This window comes from Staurois parvus, unplaced genomic scaffold (genome assembly GCF_062004578.1).
Source record: "Staurois parvus isolate SC_StPar_1 unplaced genomic scaffold, SC_StPar_1.0 ptg000014l, whole genome shotgun sequence".
Lineage (NCBI taxonomy): Eukaryota > Metazoa > Chordata > Amphibia > Anura > Ranidae > Staurois > Staurois parvus.
The window spans coordinates 909,033-929,134 of NW_028317810.1; the positions used below are offsets into that span (position 1 = coordinate 909,033).

At 41.9% G+C, this 20,102-nt stretch overlaps 1 protein-coding gene across 1 annotated transcript in view; it reads left to right on the forward strand.

Annotated features, from left to right (window-relative positions):
- IFT81 (intraflagellar transport 81) overlaps window positions 1-20,102 on the forward strand; it is a 227,136-nt gene that overhangs the window by 112,483 nt on the left and 94,551 nt on the right. Inside the window, exons 10-11 of the mRNA XM_089676578.1 lie at window positions 8,118-8,210; window positions 8,780-8,926. Coding sequence (XP_089532704.1) covers window positions 8,118-8,210; window positions 8,780-8,926 — 240 coding nt within the window. The remainder of the gene's footprint in view (window positions 1-8,117; window positions 8,211-8,779; window positions 8,927-20,102) is intronic.

Consider the following 20,102-nt stretch of genomic DNA (forward strand, 5'->3'; position numbering starts at 1 on the left):
ATCCCTGCTCATAGAGCTTACAGTCTAAAGGGAAGGGGAGATGGAACAAAAGGTAATAGCTGCAGGGGATGATCTGAAGCAGGTGACTTAAGTACGCTTCTTAGGTGGAGGTGGGGTAGGCTTCCATGAATAAATAAGTTTTCAAGGATCGTCTAAAGGCAGTCAGGGTAGGAGCTGACCAGACATACTGGGGCAAGGAGTTCCAGAGGATGGGAGAGGTTCTGGAGAAGTCCTGTAGTTGAACGTGGGAGCAGGTAACAAGGGAGCTAGACAGTAAGATGTCTTGAGAGGACCGGAGAGGATTATTTGGGCTATATTTGCAGATGGGTTGGTGATGTAGCTGGGGTGATGTTGTGGATGACTTTGTACATTGTGGTTAGTATTTGAAATTTTATACGATGGGTTAGGGGAAGCCAGTGAAGAGATTGTCAGAGAGGGACAGCAGTCACAGATCAGTTAGTAAAGTGTATTAGTCTAACAGAAGCATTCATAATAGACTAAAGGGGGGATAGCCTGTATAAAGGTAGGCCAGTGAGGAGGGAGTTGCAGTAGTCAAAGCAGGCAACAACCACAGAGTGAAAAAGTTGTTTTGTGGTGCCATTGGTCAGTAAGAGGTGAATTCTTGAACTGTTGTAGAGGTTAAGACTGCAAAATTTAGCCAGTGATTGGATGTGGGAGCTGAAGGAGAGGTCAGAGTCTAGGATTACACCCAGCACCCTGGCATGTGTGGAGGGACCAATGGTAGTTCCTTTGATCTCATTGGGAAAGTCATGGGTGGTGGGGGGGGATTGGGGAGAAGGAATTATTACAAGCTCAGTTTTAGAAAAATTTAGTTTGAGAAAGTGGTGCGACATCCAGACTGATGTGTCGCTCAGTAAATTTGTGATACATGAGGAGATTAAGGGGGTGGGTTGAGGAGTGGAGAGATAGATCTGGGTGTCGTTGGCATAGAGGTGGTATTGGAAGCCATGGGAGGTTATCAACAGCCCAGGGAAGAGGTATATAGAGAGAAATGGAGGGGCCCAAAGAAGGAGCCTTGGGGTACCCCAACAGATAGAAGAAGAGGAGAAGGTGGTGTTTTATGTGACTTTGAAAGTGCACTGAGATAGGTAAGAGAAGAACCAGGATAGAGCACAATCATGGAGGCCAAGGGAGTGGAGATTGAGGAGGAGGGTGGTCAGCTGTGTCAAAAGCAGCAGAAAGGTCTAAGAGTATGAGTATGGAGTGGTGGCCTTTGGTTTTAGTAGTTAGTAGGTCATTAGTGAGTTTTAGTATGTCAGTTTCAGTGGAATGTTGTGGGTGGAAGCCAGACTGTAGAGGATCGAGAATTTTGTTGTCAGTGAGTCAGCAACTCATATGGTTGTGGACAAGGCATTTGGTAAGCTTGGAGGCAAATGGAAGCAGGGATCTTCAGTTTTTCAAACAGGTGGGGTTTAGTGAACGTTTTTAAGGTATTGGGGGGTAACCAGTGCATGTTTGAGCGCGGAGGGAAAGGTGCCAGAGGAGAGAGAGAGGTTAAAGATGTGGGTTAGAGAGTTTAGGATAGAGCAGGAAGGGGGTCACTTGTGTAATTGTGAGGGGACAGGGTCCAGGTGACAGGTGGTGAGGTGGGCCACAGAAAGGAGTTTGGCAACTTCCTCAGTGGTTCCTCTCAGGAATCCCCGTCTGTTAAGTATTCCACTTTGGGATCATTACGCCTGCCACAGAGTGCACAGGCTTTTCCCTTGCACCCTCTCCTAGAAGAGATGTTGCATGTTGAATGGGATAACCAAGATGGTGTGTTTGTGCTACCAAAGAGATTTACTCAACTTTATCCAATGGAGGACACATTTTTTTTTAAAATTGCAGCATGCCTGCAGTTGCCGCAGCAGTTTTCTATCTCAATAAGAATTTGACTTGCCTGGTTGATGATGCCCAGATGTTCAAAGACATGGCAGAGAATAAACTGGAGACGCTGTTTAAAGCTTTCTTTGCCTTTGGGGGCTCTGCTATACAGCCAGAGGTGTTTGTCAAAGCCTTAAGGATTGCATTAAGCTTTTGGTAAAGAAAAACCTGTCACATGTTGAAGCAGACACTAGTGAGGGGTGAACAGAGTTACCCTAGGCCCTGTGTTTTGCAGTAGATTCCCTTAAGGACTCCATTTAACAAATTTCTTGTTTTGCAATGGTGTCTAGTCTCATTCATAGGGTACTGTGGTTGAAAAGCTGGTCAGTGGAGCTGCTCTGTAATTATGAGCAGGGTTTCGTTTTCATGGGGAATGTCTGTTTGGTGATGGCTTGGATAAATAGATCAAAAACATTTCTGGCAGTAAGAGCTCCCTTTTGCGGCTTAAGAAAAAGGGCAAGCATCCAGCCTTTTGGGATTCTGCCCCTCCGACTTCTGTTTCCACGTCATCTAGGCAGTCCTTTCTGCTTTCCCAGATGGACGGGTCCAGAGGGAGAACTCAAGGTCAAGGGCAAAAAAGGTCCTGGTCAGCCAGGTCAGCTAAATTGAAATCCAAGACTGTGAAGGGGCGCCCCACTCGTTTGGGTTGGAGGAAGGCTGTTGGCTTTTTCAGAAGCCTGAAAAAAGTAATTTCAGACAGTTGGGTCCTTTCCACAGTATCTCACAGGTACAGGATGGAGTTTCAGATCTTGCGTCCTCCACAATTTATGAGGTCAAATGTACCTGTAAATCAGCAGAAGAGGGAATTGTTGTTTCAGGTCAAATAGGGGTGTGGGGCCAATTTTTGGACATCAAAGGGCTGAACAAAGTTTAGACATTTTGTATCGTGTTGGTTCGTTCAGTGGTAGCCTTGCAGCAGGGAGAATTTGTTGTGTCAGTGGGCATAAGCGATGCATATCTCCATGTTCCAATTTGTGCATCAGAAATGTATACAGTTTGTAGTAGCGGACTGACACTTTGTTTATGGCTCTACCATCTGGGCTGGCCACAGCTCCCCAGGTGTTCTCAAAAGCGTTCGCTCTTGTGTGCTGAGCTTGTTAAGGGTTCTAGGAGTATGCATCCTGGTGTATCTGGACAACCTGTTGTTTAGAGAATGGTTGGTGCATCAGTTACAGCAAAATGTGTCCCTCTTGATTTGTACACTGGAACGTCTAGGTTGGATTCTAAATGTGCAAAAATCAGTTTTGGTATGGTTGCAGAGTCTAGAGTATGTAGGCTTAATCTTGAAAACTGTCCAGGTGAAGGTTTTACCTCTGGAAATGGGCTTTCCTCTGACAAATCAGATGACTGTACTAAGAAGTTGCAAGTCTCCTTATATTTGTCTTTGCATAAGATTGCTGGACAAGATGGTTGCCAGGTTCGAGGCTGTCCCATACGTGCAGTTCCATGCTATGCCACTGTGGAGAAATATCCTACTGGAATTCAGTCACTGGACTGTCATGTGTCCCTAGGTCCAAGTACTCTTTAGGTGCTGAACTGGTGAATGGATCATCGGAAGTTGAAGGCAGGAAAGTAATTTCTGCCAGTTGCCTGGAAGGTGGTAACTATGGATGCCAGTTTCACAGGATAGGGAGCTGTGAAGGGGTCCCTTTCAGTTCAGGGGATGTGGTCTCCTCAGGAAAGGGTCTTACCTATCAACATTCTGGAGCAGCAAGAAGTCTGCTTCGTTCTGCTTCAATGGACGGGGCAGCTGCAGGGGCATCCAGTCAGAATCTAGTTAGAAAATGCCACAGCATCATCCATCAAGGAAGCACCAGGAGTCTCATTCTGTCATGGGCAGAACATCATGTTCCAGCCCTGTTGGCAGTAAATACCCCAAGTGTGGGGTATTGGCAGGAAGACTTTGAGTCGCTAGTGGTTAATTGCGGGGGAATGGGCGCTCCATCATGAGGTATCCAGAGTGATTGGTCAGTGGTGGGGCATACTGGTTTTAGATCTGCTAGCGTCCAGATTCACTGCAAATCTGTAAAGGCTTTTCTCCAGGACCAGAGATCTGCATGCGACTGCAGTAGATGCACTAGTAACACTGAGGAACCATTTCCCCCTAATATATGCCTTTCCTTCAGTTCAGCTCCTTCCACGTCTGTTGCGCAGGATTCAAGAGGAAAGAATGGCGGTGAATCTGGTCGCACCAGCCTGGCCCAGGAAGACATGATATGCCAACATCATAAACTTGGCAGTGGGCAGTTCTTGGCCACTGCCAGCTCGACTGGACCTCCTGTCCTCAGGGTCCAATATTGCATCCTGCTTTACAGTCACTGGATTTGACAGTTTGGAAGCAGATATTCTTATTCATTATTGAAAGCTAGAAAGCCATCTTCTAGGAAGTTTTGCCATAGGACCTGGAGGTCCTATTTGTCGCCCCATGAGGCTAGGAAGTTTCATCCCCGAAAAATATGTGATTGGCCATATATTAGCTTTTCTCCAGTCAGGGGTGGAACTGAACTGGCTTTAAGTACCGTTAAAGGCCAGGCATCGGCCCTGAGGGTTTTTTCCAGAGACTGACTGCTTCCCAGTTGATATTCACGTTTATCTAGGTCACCCTTCTGTTCGTGGGATTTAAATTTGGTCTTGTCTGTTTTACAGAAACCACCTTTTGAACCAATTTGAGAAATTCCTTTTGACTCAGGAGGTGTTTTTTTGGTAGCTATCACTTCTGCAAGCAGAGTGTCAGAAATGGCAGCTCTCTTGGAAGGACCCATTGTTTGGTACTATATCATGTCATTTTTGCTGAAGGTTGTTTCAAATTTTCACCTTAATCAGGACATCGTCTTGCCTTCGTTTTTTTCCAGTCCTTAGTCGCCAGGAGAAAATGCCCTGCACACCCTAGATACGGTTCAGGTTGTCAGGATGTATTTGAACAAATCCAGGATGGATTTGTCCGTGGCAGTCAGATTCATTCCTGAAGGCTCTAGGAAAGACCAGTTGGCAGCTAAGTTGACCATTTCACGATGGATTTGGCAGCTTATTGTCCAAGCCTATTGCTTGAACTGGAAAGCTCCACCTTTTCAAGTACAGGCACATTCTACCAGAAGTGTGGGCGCTTCCTGGGCTATCGGTCATAGGAGTCAGTGACTCAGGTTTGCAAAGCTACAATCTGGTCATTAGTACACACCTTTACAAAGTTTTGCAGGTGGAGGTGAAGGCTGCTGAGGATATTGCTTTTGGCTGCACTGTTTTAGGGCTGCACAGTAGTTATTGGGCATGATTGTGGGTGCTGTGTCTTCTTCCCTTCATGAGCATGGCTGTGGGCATCACTGATAGTCTTGATTTATAGCCTGCTCAGTGTCCTGTGATGTACAAAAAGAAAAGTGGATTTTTGTATTTGCCTCTAAAATCCTTTTTTTGAAGTACATCATAGGACACAGAGGTCCCTCCCCTCCTTTTTGGGGTTCCTTGCTATTAAACTGAGGAGCTCCTGGAGTGGCTTTTTTTTTCTCTGCCAGTGTTCACTTACCTATAGGTGGTGCATATTCAAGGTAGTCCTGATTTATAGCCTGTTCTGTGCCTCGTGCTGAACTGCAAAAAATGAATTTTCTAGGTAAGAATAACATTCCAATTTTTACCTGATAGTCATTTATAATACTCTGGACACAGAGTAATGAAAGATAGTAAAGTGGGCCTGTTAAGCAACAAAGAAAAATGTACTACTGCAGAAACTACGTATTCAAAGCTGTAATGCAATTAGACAGACTTTACAAGAGAAATTCCGGCTCCTTTTTTCTCTCTTTAATTATGCAAATTAGCTTCTGTCAAGAATACAAGTGCTGTAATACTGATGATTAACATATGATCCGAGCCCATCACAAATCTGAACAATTGCATCACAACATTTATCAGTAACACACTGACAGTGTTCTGTAGTTGTGTATGCACATAGGTTGAAGAATATGTATTTTGTGTGGTATATGGGTTCTTCATACAGTTACATTGAGGTCTAAACATTACAACAATAAACATTTCTCACCTTTGCTTTAGCAGTGATCAACTTTCGTAATATAGTTGCCTCAATTCTGGCCCCTGCCTTCACCACACAGCCTCACATTATATTTAGTAAATTGAAAGTTGTCAGAGGCTGCGGATTATTATTATTATACAGTATTTATAAAGTGCCAATAGTTCGCTCAGCGCTGTACATTACAAAGGGGGACAGAACATGTGACAGAACAACAACAATACAATGCAAAACATGAGGGGATCGAGGGCCCTGCTCTTTCGAGCTTACAATCTAGGAGGGAGGGGATGGTGGCACAGGAGGAGATAGCTGTGCGGGATGGCGTGGTAGGAAGAGTGGAGGAGGTTGGCAAGTTAGCAGGGGGTGGGGTAGGCTTCCCTGAAGAGGTGGGTTTTCAGGGTGCGCCTAAAGGAGAGGAGAGTAGGTGATAATCTGATGGGTTGGGGCAGGGAGTTCCAGAGGATGAGTGACACCCTGGAGAAGTCCTGGAGGCGGGCATTGGAGGAGGAGACCAGGGAACTAGAGAGAAGGAGGTCTTGTGAGGAGCGGAGTGTGCGTGCTGGGTGGTACTTGGATATTAGGTCAGTGATGTAGTTCGGGGCAGTATGGTGGACGGCTTTGTATGTCAGTGTTAGGATTTTGAATTTGATCCGTTGCGCAATCGGAAGCCAGTGGAGGGATTGGCAGAGAGGGGTGGCGGAAATGAAGCAGTTGGAAAGGCGAATGAGTCTGGCAGCCGTATTCAGGATCAACTGAAGCGGGGATAGCCAGCGGCGAGGCAGGCCAGTGAGGAGGGAGTTGCAGTAGTCAAGTCGTGATATGATCAGAGAGTGGATGAGCTGTTTAGTGGTTTCTGGGGTTAGGAACGTGCATATTTTGGCGATGTTGCGGAGGTGGAGTCTGCACGAGCTTGTTAAAGATTGGACTTGGGGCTGGAAGGATAGGTTGGAGTCCAGAAGGACACCAAGTACTCTGGCCTGCGGGGCGGGTTTGATGGTGGCGTTGTTGGATGTGATGGAGAAATCAATGGGGGGTGGGGTCCGGGCTGGGGGGAAGACAAGAAACTCGGTTTTGGAGAGGTTCAGTTTAAGGAGGTGGAGCGACATCCAGTCTGATATGTTGCTCAGTAGGTGCGTGATTCGGGCGGAGACTGAGGTGGTGAGGTGGGGGGGTTGAGAGATAGATTTGTGTGTCGTCGGCATATAGGTGGTAGTTGAAGCCGTGAGAGTGTATGAGTTGGCCAAGGGAGGAGGTGTAGATGGAGAAGAGAAGGGGCCCGAGGACGGATGTGCAATAGGACATGATCAAAGACTATGGGCAATGCTGAAAGAGCTGGTGAGAGCCTGCATGCATGCTGCAGTACATTGTCAGAAATTGTGAACTTGTTAAGGGAGTTGTTAGAAACTAGTAACCTTTTTCAGGACACATTCATGCACTGGAGACATTCTATGGGACTATAAGAGATCACAGCTGTTACAGCTGCTTTGTAAATCATTGCTTCCACATTTAAGCTTTCCACGCCCCACTTTAAAAATGACTTGTCACATTTGATTTGTCTTTTCGTATCCATTATAAAATATCAGAGGAAAAAACCCATAAAAGAGTAAAGTTATGAACAGCACATAAAAAAGTAAGATAGTGTGAAAGAAATTAACCAAGCTTTTTAAATACTAGAAGCCATTCTAAAAAATATTTTTGCTTCACTGGCTTGAGTAAGCACCTAAGGCAAGCAGTAGATGAATCAGTTTTCTTTCCTTCCAACACATGTGGAAGTAAAGAAAATCACTTGATTCCCCCATCAACACAGTCAACGTTGATAGGGGAATGCCTCTCGTTGATCGATAGATCGACCTGGGTACAACCAGCTTGCCCAAAGTTGGATCGAATCTCATCCAGCCCCTGCTGAACCAGCCAATATTTGCTCTGTCTGTGGTTGGCTTACATAAGAAAAACACACACTACTGTCTGCAAGGGCCCCAAAGGCCACAAAATGATGGCCAAGTGTTTGGCAGCAAGGGTTTATGATCAGAGAGGAATAATATCAAATCATAGGTTCTCTGTTTACACAATGATTCGTTGTAGATTACAGATATTTACTAAATAGGCACATTCAAAGGAGCATTTACTTCAGTTTTTTTGAGGGGGGCATCGCCAAACAAACCAGTGGTGTTTGTCAGACAACTCAGTGTTTTTGTTTTTTTTGGTGTTTTTTTTTTAGATCCAAGAAGTCAATGCAGAAATCAATCAGCTGACTGAAAAGAGAATGAGAAATGACCCGACTGATGACAAACTGTCCCTTTTTCGACAGCAAGTATGTATTCAAATAATTCTCCAAACATTTGTTTTCTTATGGATTGTTCTTTTTTTTTTTTTTTTTTTTGTCAGAGACATAAGGATCTCTTATAATGGGTAGTAGTAATAGTAATGCTCGACAAGTAATACTGACATCCTTTTACTCCATAGAAATCTAAGAAAGTGAGCCAGATAAGGGTGAACTAAAACTTTCTGGAAAATAAGGTTTACAGTGCCAGGGAATTATTTGTTTACAAAGGATTTCATTAAAGAAATTGTATATTTATATATACAGTGTACTGGAAGTCCTGGTCCCTTTGTATTCCTTGCATTTAGCCCCACAACACAGGGACAGCATGACAGCCAACTATCTACATTGGAGAAAAGCTTCCCTTTATGTAGCCTCTTGTCAGAGCAAGGGAAACATATTCACAATGATTTTCTAGATTGGTTTACAAATAACTATATAAATATAGTAAAAGGTGTATTTTATTAATTTGACTACAGGAAGACAGTATTCTTAAAACTAGGATTGTGTGTGTGTATAACACAAATATATTTACGTATAACCAAATTCTGACTTCACAGGCAGCAATAATTTCACGCAAAAAAGAAACCAAAGCTGAAGAATTACAGGATGCTAGGGAAGAAATTGCAAATTTAGAAAGAGAAATAGCACAGAAATCAAGTCAGGTCCAAGATTCTGATGGCTCTGAAATGCTAAGAGGAGATGAGGTAAGAGTTAAGTTATATAAATGGACCAGTCTCATGAGCCTATAAAATAATTGTGTCTAAAAATAATGATTTGTGTATTTCTTGCATGGTTTAGAATCCATGTCTTGTTTTGAATCTATTTACAAAACTCGTATTTGTTCTTTTTTGGTCTGTTTAAAAATATACAACTGAACATGTTTTTTACATTTGTTTTATAAGTGCAAAAGAAAATGCATGTGGATCCTGCTAGAAATCCAGTGAGTTTATAACTTCCTGTGTTTTCTACCTGTGCTGCACTGCTGTCTTAAGCAGTTTTATCGTCCCTGCCCAGTTTACCTCTTTACACTGGAGAACATCCCCCCCTTTTCCTGTTATACAGATTAAGAGAGGGGAAGGTGTTCTGTAGTGCTGTCCTTGGTTGAAAATGCTTCTCCTTTGTAATGACAGTACAGTGAATGAGTGTTGTCACCTATAGGAAAATACATTTTTTAAGACTGAAAAAACTAATAATGACACCACATTTAGGACTGAAAATCTGCAGTATATAATAATTTTGTTCATAGTGTACAGGATGCCAATGATGGGTCCTGGACAGGTGTTATGTTTTGCCCATATTTGGGTTGTGGTCCCTTTAAGGGAAATGGATGGTGCAGTTGGTGTACTCAGGAGTTCTCGCCTATACAGGGTAAGATGTTCTGGGACAGTTTGCACATAGAAGAGAGGACTACCTTACAGCCCTCTCTGTGTTAATAATGCCTATTTGGGACCTGTAATTTTGGAGGTTCAGAAAGATATTCAGGTGGGAAAGAACCTCCACCCCTGATTATGGGGACAAAGAACCAGCAAACACAAATGCTCCTGCGCTTAGGGATGGAATCGATGCAGGCTACAACCACATTAAGAATGTCCTGGAACATGCACACCTTGCTGCCCTCAAATAGACCGGGGGAATCCAAATATACTGAATGAGGAAAGAACAAACAGAGGGCGCACAGGCCTAGTGTGAGCCTTGTGGCTCTGAGGAAGAGGCAAATCCTCGAAACACGTCAGCCTATTGGATGTCTACACTCCCTATTGCGGACTGTTACTCAGCGCGGTGTTGACCCAACTGTTCTTTTATGATTTGCCTTGACTTTATTCTTGTTTGTGAGTACAACACCTACTTTATTTCTTATTAAACATTTTTTATGGTAATGCACTAGGCCTGTGCGCCCTCTGTTTGTTCTTTCCTGATTATGGGGACTCTGGTCCCAAGAGGGTTAAGCTTACCTCCCAGAATTAGCACTTAAGACAGGAAGCTCCTAGTGCAGTAGTAGTGGAGTAATAGGAGTTTTGGTTGAAGCCCAACTCCAGGATATTAGCAACCCCCCTTATCTCTCCTCCTTCCCACTCGCTCTAACTAACCGCTGGTATGAAAAAAAACTATTCAGTTACCCATTTTACTTACCTGAAGCCACAGTCACATGATGATCCTTTTCTTTTGTTTACTTACTGGGGTCCTTCTTTGTATGTCCACACTTCTGCCTGCGTTATGTGGACACCTCCTATTGGTGGAGGCAACACTTCAGCAACCAGGTCCTCTTAGAAATGAAAGGCAAAAAATGTGTGTGTGTATGTAATATATATAATAAAAACATTCTAAGTACAATATAATATGTTTTCCCTTTGTTATAAGTGATTACATACCCTCTGTTCTCAGCTGCATAGGGAGATGGGGGAGGAGAAACTGCAGGGCACTGGTCTTCCCAGTGAATGGCTGTGCAGGGGAGATATGTCAGCGCAAGTTTGATCGTTGGAGGACAGCAGGCTGAGTTCTCCGCGCAGCCAGAAAACTGACCACACTGTGCTTTCATGCCTAGCGTGGTCATTGTTTAATAAGAAAGCAGAGGGACTGGCAGGAACACCAGGGATTTCATACAAAAATAGCAATACAAAGAACAGGTTATTTTTCATACCAGTACATGGTACAGCCAGGGGCATATCAGAAATCATGAAATAATTGGTTTACCTATTCTTTAATGCACAATGCACGATTTAAAATTAATTTTTGCCTGGAGTTGTGTTTTAAACACTTCCTGCCTGCCCCGCCTGCAATGTACTACGGACAGGCAGCCGCAGTTGGCAAAGCAATGTACCTGTACGTCGCTGCATACTTCTGGGTTTTGGGTGTGCACATGCTTGCCCCCTGCTCAACACTCTGTGATTGTACACAGCGAGAGCCTGTCAGCAAGTCTCAGGCAATGATTCACAGCCAGGACCTGCTGATCGACTGTGTACAATCACAGCCCAGAGCTCTGTGTTGACAATCACCTCAGAGCTCTGTACAGAAAGAACAATCTCTCTGTTTTTCCTCCCTGCTCTGCAGCGAGGAGGAACTTAGAGATCTATTAGTAAAAGCAGCACATTTTACACATTGTTAGCCACATATTTATCCCTAGATGTTTCCCCTTCCTAGCAAGTGTCATTAGTACAGCGACAGTGTATAATATTATCATTGATCACTATATTAAGGTCACTGGTGATGTCAGTGGCAGTTATTTCCCCCAGTTTGTGTCAGATTGTCTGACGTACATCACAGTCCCATTATAGGTCGCTGATCACCACTATTATTAGTATTAAAAAAAAGTATTAAAAAAATCCAGTATATATACAGTGAAGGAAAAAAGCATTTGTTAGACATGCATTTCTTTTGAATTTTGTGTTGCTATTCTGTCTCTCGGTGTTACAATACACCTACCATTCGATTTTTAGACTGATCATTTCTTTGTGAGTGGGCAAACATTCAAAATCAGCAGGGAATCAAATACTTATTTCCTTGATTGTACCATGATTTGTAGGCACTATAACTTTCACGCAAACCAATCAATATACACTTATTTTTTTTCAAAGACATGTAGCAGAATACATTTTGCCTAAAATTTATGAAGACATTTTGATTTTTTTTGATTTTTATATTGGATATGTTTTATAGCAGAAAGTAAAACAAATTGGGTTTTTTTTCAAAATTTGGGGTATTTTTGGTATTTTGTTTTGTATTTTTTTGTTTATAGCACAAAAAAAGAAAAAAAATGGCCTGATCAAATGCCACCACAGAAGGCTCTATCTATGTTTAAAATAATTATATAAATTTTGTTTGGGTACAGCTTTGCATGACTGCACAATTACCACATAAAGTAGCAGAGTTCTAAATAGCAAAAAATGGCCCCGTAATGAAGGGAGGAAAATCTTCCAGAGCTCAAGTGGTTAAAGCACATCCCTACCATTAAGCTCACCTAGAACTGTGGCTGAAAATCTAGACTGTATTGCTAAAACCGTAAGGAGGGTTTTTTTTTTATTTGCATTCTTTATTTTTCAATAAGCATAGAGTTAAGAAGAGTAACTTAACTGTACATATGAATGTATCAGTGTTATCGTATTCAGAGTCAATTCAAATATAGTAGAAAACTTACAATAAGATTTAATCTCAAAACAAATGCAAGAGCAGCCACTTGGTGTAGAAACGTGTTCATTTGGAGAAACGTATAAGAAGGTCTTTCGTGATTTTAGGGTTGGCATTCTCTCTGACTTCATAACTTGGTATTTGCTATTTATAAATAGGGGTAAAGGTTAAGGGATAGTTGGGGGGAATGAACAAGATGGTAGAGAGGGCTTCTTTATGTGGGGTGCATGGTTATTAATATTATCGATTTTTGTGATTTTTCAATCTTTTAGTGCAATATGTTACATACAAAAAATGCAAGCACATAATCATTAGAGGAAAAATTAAATCCATCACATTAGCTACAAACATACAACAGAGATCATGAAATCCTGTATCAGCTCTTACTTATCCCCATGCATGTAATAGCAGTGAGTATCACAGCATTGCTGAAACATTAGCACCGTCTTTTGTTACATTTGAACATTGTGTTCAGTCTATCTTTGTGGACTTCTGACAGCAAAATAGCTTTACTAATATAGCACTGAAGGTGTACATAGACATGCAGAGATAAGTTGAGAATTAATTACATTTCTTTGAAGTAGAATTAATTTTTTTCCTGCATGATTTTAAAGCTTTTCCTCATTTTAAAGCAGATGACAAATGTCAAGAGTCATTGATTTTGGATTATCATTCCTAGGGGATGCGTTATAATATTTTTGGAAAATTTCTGGTAATATTTCCTAATACCTTATTCTTGACCTTATTATTGGTCTAAGTCTGGTTATATTATTTTTTCCCTCTTCTGTCAAGTGACTAAAACTTCAAGGCAAAATTCAAGAAAGGAGTATAGAAAAAACAAACAAGTCTTACACCCCGGTCACATCGGGTGCAATTTGCCATGCGATTTGCATGCCCTGCAACTTGGAAATCGTATGCCAAGTCGCACCCTATTGTCTGCTATTAGAGCAGTCATATCGGTGCGGTTCCGACTTGGTCAGAGCCACACCTATTTCTAAAGTAGTGCATGCACTACTTTTATTGCAATTTGCATAGATATCTGTGTCAGATTTATTTCAGTTACTTATATAGCGCCGTCAATTTACACAGCGCTTTACATATATATTGTACATTCACATCAGTCCCTATCCCTCAAGGGGTGTACAATCTAAGGTGTCTTGCAAATCGCAACTGAATCAGCAAGTCACCCGATTTTGAAATTGTGCAACTTCACTGTAAGTCGCACTATTTCAGAATTGGCTTTGATGTGACCGGGGGCTTAGACCTAGTACACGTGATCAGAAAATCGTATGAAAAATACCACTTCTAAGCAATCATACGATAATCTGATCGTTAGTGTACAGCTTTTGTCCAAAATTATTTGAAGAGACAAGCATGAAATTTTTCTCGTACGATACCAGATCATACGATTTTTTTTAATCAGTACAGTTTTCAACCGATAATACAATACATCACTTCCAAATTTTCTTTCTGTCGTACAATAATTTTCATGACTTTAGTAACCGCTTCACTTTTGATATGAGACTAGCATGCAAAAACAAAAAAAGGTGATCATTCGTCCAATATTCTCATTGTGTTTACGGGGCTTAAGGGTTCTACCTCACTATTTAAGTACCTTGTGTCCGGTAACTTTTTTGTACTACCAGTAATTTGACTGTACAGTACATTGGAGTAGGGTGTAATGAAATGTTAGTGTACAGTCCCTATAAAACTATTTATCCCCATGGAAGGTTTCAGGCCTTATTGTCATAGAATATTGGATCACAGTGGATTTCATTTAATTTCTTTTGATACTGATCAACAGAAATATACTAATCAGCCTGAGTTCACACTAAATACAACTTTGAAATCGTGTGACTTCACTTGAAGTCGCGTAATTTCAAAGTCACATGTCAGTGGGACTTCAGGTGCGACTTTTAAGACATATGTGCTACTTCATGCACAGATGTCTATGCAAGTTGTGGCCGAAATTGTCAAACATAGCGCAGGAACTACTTTCAAAATCCATCGGAGTTGCACTGATTAGAACAGTTCCATTGTGAACAGTTTGGACTATCAAATTGCATGACAAGTTGCACTTCTGTGAACGGGGGATTAAGGTGAAAGTGAAAACAGATTTCTGCAAAGCAGAGATGATCAGAGGTGCTGCCAATTCTTTGGAAAGTCACATAACTAGATAAATGGAAATTACCCATTTGTAGTTGAGGCTGTAGATAGTAACGGTCACAACTATGCCTCTTTGACTTCTCATCCTGAATTTGTCTTTAAAAGAGAAGTTTGGGAAATAAAAAAAAAAAAAAAAATCATACTCGCATAGATGGCTGCAGCACAGATCCTACCGAGAACTGAGCAATCAAATACCACTGATCACTCAGCTCTCAGCCCTGAGCCTGCAGAGAGCTGGTGACTGTCAGTCACTGGCTTTCTACTTGGCTCTTGCTCTGTTACTTGATTTTATTGCTAGACTGAATCATAAAAACTGGAATTTACAGTTTACTATGTCTTGTGACCAGTTTGAGCTATTCTTTTTGGATGTTTTCATCAGGAAGGATAAGGATAGTTGTATCTCTAGTGCCTTGTACCTTAAACCTATGGTTGGCACCATTATTTTGCACACCACTAGTGCCCTTTCCACACCACTTATATGATCAGTCCCTTAAAGTCAATATTTATGGCTTAAACGCAATTGTAATGATGAGGATACTTTTGAAATTCAAGCTAAACTTTTGTGTGATCGATTACGGACTAGAGGGTATAGCAGAATATGTTTGGCCAAGGCGTACAATCGCACTAAAGCTGATTCCAAAGATTAATTGCTGTTTAAAAAGAAGGCCACTTATGTATTGTATCCGGTTGCTTATGATCAAGTTATATTTTCATCAATGTTGAACATATGAATATAAAGGTCTTCTTTTTTATTCTGTATGAATTTTTTAAGATGTATATCTTTATGTAAAAAAAGTATCACTTTTAATGTGTCTCTTTAAAGTTCCTTGGGCATTTTTTTGTGGATCTCTACTCTGCCCCTCCAGCACTCACTGGAGTGCTGGGCTGTGGAGGAGGCGAGAGCGGCTGGATCAGGTTCTCAGCGTTTCGCTGAGAGGCCGAGCCTTCTGGTGGTACAGGCTTCTGGGCGGATTCTGGACCGGCTCTCTGATTTCAGCTGACAGCAGGCTTTAGCACGTTGTCGGCTTAAAGCAGTTCATAGGAGTGCAGAACTGACTGCACTCCTGTGACCCACAGGAGAAGTATAGCCAAAAAAGCTTTGGCCATACTTCTTTAATTTTACTCTTGAGCCAGACATGTTACCTAAAGAGAAGGTGATCCTTTCCATCTGAGGAATTGGATCAAGGTGACATGCTTGTAGCAGAAATTTCATTCACGTTTATGGATACCATAGCTATTCTTATTGACACTGTGCTCTCCTGCTTAGCTTTAGAGCATTCTGAGTCTTTTCACCCCAAGGTTTCAAACATTGGGTCCATTGAACTTTGAGAAATTTAAAACCCATTCCGAGCAATGGGGCTGTATCTACACTACAAGAGTTAACTGCTCATTAATGGCTAGGGGGACAACAGTTTTACACCTCATTAACCACTCCCACAGGTTCCTTCACACTGCTAGACTGGTTCCTGTAGTCTCTTCTCCTCTATGCCTCCAGAACTCTAAGGTCCTCTGATGTCATCAAGACCGATGCAGGGCTAATAGCCTGTATTGGCATAAGGATGCCAAAGGACACACTACTGCTGAAGCGTAGGGGAGCAGAATCATTTTCCTATCCCCTAGACAAAAAGGAGAAGTTAACCCTGCTGGGTTGGTGCACAAGGGATAACTTTTTAATTTTCCTGGAGTTGGGCTTTAAATTGCCTGAACCAAGACTTTCTTTGTTCACTTTCTGTTAAAGCCTGTCCTGTATGGGGATTGGCCTCACCTAGAGAAGATTCAAAGGGAATTTCTCACTATTGCCTTGAATGTAGTATGTGCTGTTAGATTCTACCTCTCTACTACTGATTCCCTCAGATTCCCTCTTTGTTCTTCCTGAGGATTCCCACAGGGAACCCTGCTTCTCCCTCCTACCATTACTAGGTGGATCAGACCAGTTCTCATTCGAGCCTATGGTTTGATGAACAGGGTTCTTACCTATTAAAACCTACTCTACCCTATCTGTTATTGCTTCATGGGCTTTTCAGCATCAGACATTTATTTTTTTTGTAATTCCTTTATTTATTTATTTTTATGGCCAAAGGTTACATAGTGCAATATATACAGAAATAAAAAAACAAATGTCCCTTAATAAACCAGAGTAATGGTATGCAAAAGTAAACTGTTAACATTATGCATTATGCAATGAACAGAAACAACAAAAAAATGGAAGAAAGTGATAAATGGTAGAGATACAGGACTGATAAACGGTAGAGATACAAAAGATCATTAATTGTAACTGTAGCTAGCCTCCCAATGAGCACCTAAGGACAGCGACCAAAGGATCATTCTCAAACTTAGAGAGTAACTGGGTCACCTAAAGTGTATAAGGACCAGACGATGGAGGATCCCGTATAGAAAATCAGGCACTAAGTAGGAAAGGCACATCTGATGAATAACAACACATAAAATAGAGAGCCAGGGAGTACAGCTAGGATGGGGGGGGGGGGAGACTCCAAGTTCCTCAACCGTGATTGGCCCTTCCAACCCCTCGCAAACCTCAGGAGGGACAGAAGGCATGCCCGGGGCCGCGATGTAAGATCGAATTGATGGCAACATGCTCAAAGGAGAGACAGCTGGAGTAGAGAGGCCTATATTGTAAAGGTCTTGATAGTATCTGTGGAATTCAGCAGCCATCTCAGTAGAAGTGGTCAGCTTCTGGCCAGAAGGGGTTTGTATATGTAAGATATAGGTTTTGGTCCATGGGCCTTGAAGAGCCCGAGCCAGCATGGTACCTGGCTTATTTGAAAATTCATACATAGAACGATGGGTCCATGCCAGCTTTTTCTTTGTTTTATGGTAGAGGAGGGAACGCAGGTCCTCCCGGACTTTTGAGAGTTCTTGGTTGGTGGCACGTGCTAACGTCACTTTATGAGTTTGTTTAATTCTGATCAGACATTTATTTATCAAATTTGCAATGCTGCCACTTGGGCTTCTGTCAAAACATTTGTTAAGCTCCACCATGTGTATGTTTGGATGTCCTCTGATGACAAGTTGGATCAAAGGGTGCTTCAAGCTTCTGTCAGAGTAGTCAAGCCTTCTTGGCCTATTGGCATTTTTATTAGTGCTGCCCCCCCCCATTTGGACTGCTTTTGGATTTCTCACCCCTCTGTTCTGTGATTTCCCTGTTGCTTGGTACAAAACTAGCTAGCTGGGGGGGTTATATAAGTGTAAATATAGGTGTCAGTATAGGTGTCCAGTCACCCGAGGGTAACTGCTTAACCACTTCCATACAGGGCACTTTTACCCCCTTCCATCCCAGGCCAGTTTTCAGGTTTCAGCGCTCTCACACCTTGAATGACAATTGTGCGGTCATACAACACTGTGCCCAAACTAAATTTTTATCATTTTCTTCACACAACTAGAGCTTTCTTTTGGTGGTATTTAATCAACACTGGGGTTTTTATTTTTTGCTAAATTAACAAAAAAAGGCCGAAAATTTTGAAAAAAAAAAACACGTTTTTCTTTGTTTCTGTTATAAAAGTTTGCAAATAAATAATTATTCTTCATAAATTTAGGCCAAGATGTATTCTACTACATTTCTTTGGTGAAAACAACCCAAATTAGGATGTATTATTTAGTTTGTAGGAATGTTATAGAGTTCACAAACTATGGTACAGATATCCCCCAAATGACCACTTTTTGCAAAGTAGACAGTCCGAAGTATTTCATAACAGGCATGGCGAGTTTTTTGAAGTTGTAATTTTTTTGTCATAATTTCTCGGAAAATGAAAAAATTGAAAACATTATTTTCACTATTTTTTTTTTTTTTACATACTGTCACCAGTGCAGTACAGCGTCATCATATAACTGGCATGGCGGTGATCGGGGACACTGACTGGTGACAGTACGAAAAAAAAAATGTATAATTATTTTCATTTTTTGTTTATTTTTTTATTAGTTTTAATTTTTTATTACATTTTTATCGGATTTTTTTTCATATTTCACTATGACCAAAGTAGTGTAATGTTACCATAGTAACATTGTACTACTTTGGGGAAGTGACCAGTATTTTTTTTTTTTTACAATTTGCTTATAGCAAAGAATTACTTTGTTATAAGCAAGCATTTACCTGAATGACATCGATTCATTAAGGGTTTTTTTTTGTGCTTTGTGATTTGACCACGGCTAATCACATGACACAGCTTGGCTGTGATTGGCCCAGCTTGTGCATGTGATCGCTGTGACCATTCACAGCTAGACACACTTGTATACAATGGATGGCATGAAAGGAAGCTATCCATTGTATACAACTGTCATGTGACCTGCTGTGATTGGTCACAGCAGGTCTCATGATACTGAAAACGGGGCCGGTACACAGATCTGTCATTGGCTGTGTCCAAGGTACACGGCTGGTGACAGATCGCGCCGCAGAGGGACCCTGCAGGCAGGCGCACTGCGCATGCCTGAAAGGATGCCATATAGTGTCCACCCGGAAGGACGAGCTGTTCGCCCGGCCTCCATCTGGCTATAGGCTGGGCGGTAACTGGTTAAAACCCAATGGTAATTTATTATTATACTGTATAGCCCCAAAAGTTTGAGTGGCAGTTTACAAAATGGAGGCAGACAGTACAGTTAGAATATGATTCAATACAAGAGGTTCAAGCAGGGGGCCCCACTCTTTAGAGCTTAAAAACTAAAAGGAAGGGTCGTTTATTGCTTAAAAGCAGGATTGGCCGCTCTGAAGTGATGCGACTTCAGGGATCCCCTAAAGGTGGAAAGTTTAGTAGATAGACAGGGTGGGGGGAGTAGCCTATGCAAAGGTAAACCCATGAGGAGGGAGTTAAAATAGTCGAGACAAGAGATAATAAGGGAGTGAAGCTTTGTGCTGTCATTGGTCAAGAAGGGGTGTAGTTTGGAGATGTTAGAGGTTGATTTGGTAAGATTTGGAAAGAATTCCACAGATAAACAATGAGGTTGATTGCACTCCAATTAGCAGGGAATCCAGCAAAGTTTATTAATATAAATCCATGATAAAACACATCACAGGTCAAACAGGCAGGGAACACGATGTTAACGCATTTCATGCAATATGCAGTTATGATTATTTTAGTGAGCTGACCTGGAGCAGTGTTTATTTGTTAACTAAGATTTGGATTGGATGTGAGGACAAAGGGAAAGTTCATAGTCGAGGATTGCACCTGACGCCTTGGCATGTGGGGACTGACTGACAGTTGTGCCATCAATCTCTACAAAGAAGTCAGGGGAGGGAACACGGGGAAGGAAATATTATGAGCTGAGTTTTGGAAAGATATTAGCAAATTAGTGCTGCATGACTGATGTGGTGAAGTATCCACATATAAATGGTATGGGAAGCCTTGGGAGGCTATCAGCTGGCCCAGGGAGGAGGTGTAGATAGAGAATAACAGAGGTTCACGGACAGAACCTTGGCGGACCCCAATGAAAAAGGAAGAGGAGAGTTGTAAATGACACTGAAGGTATGGTAGGATAGGTAAGAGGGAAGCCAACAAAGTAGAGTTACAGAGGCCAATGGAATGGAATTTTTTTTAGGAAGAGAGAGTGGCAACTGTATCGAAGGCAGCAGAGAGGTCCAAA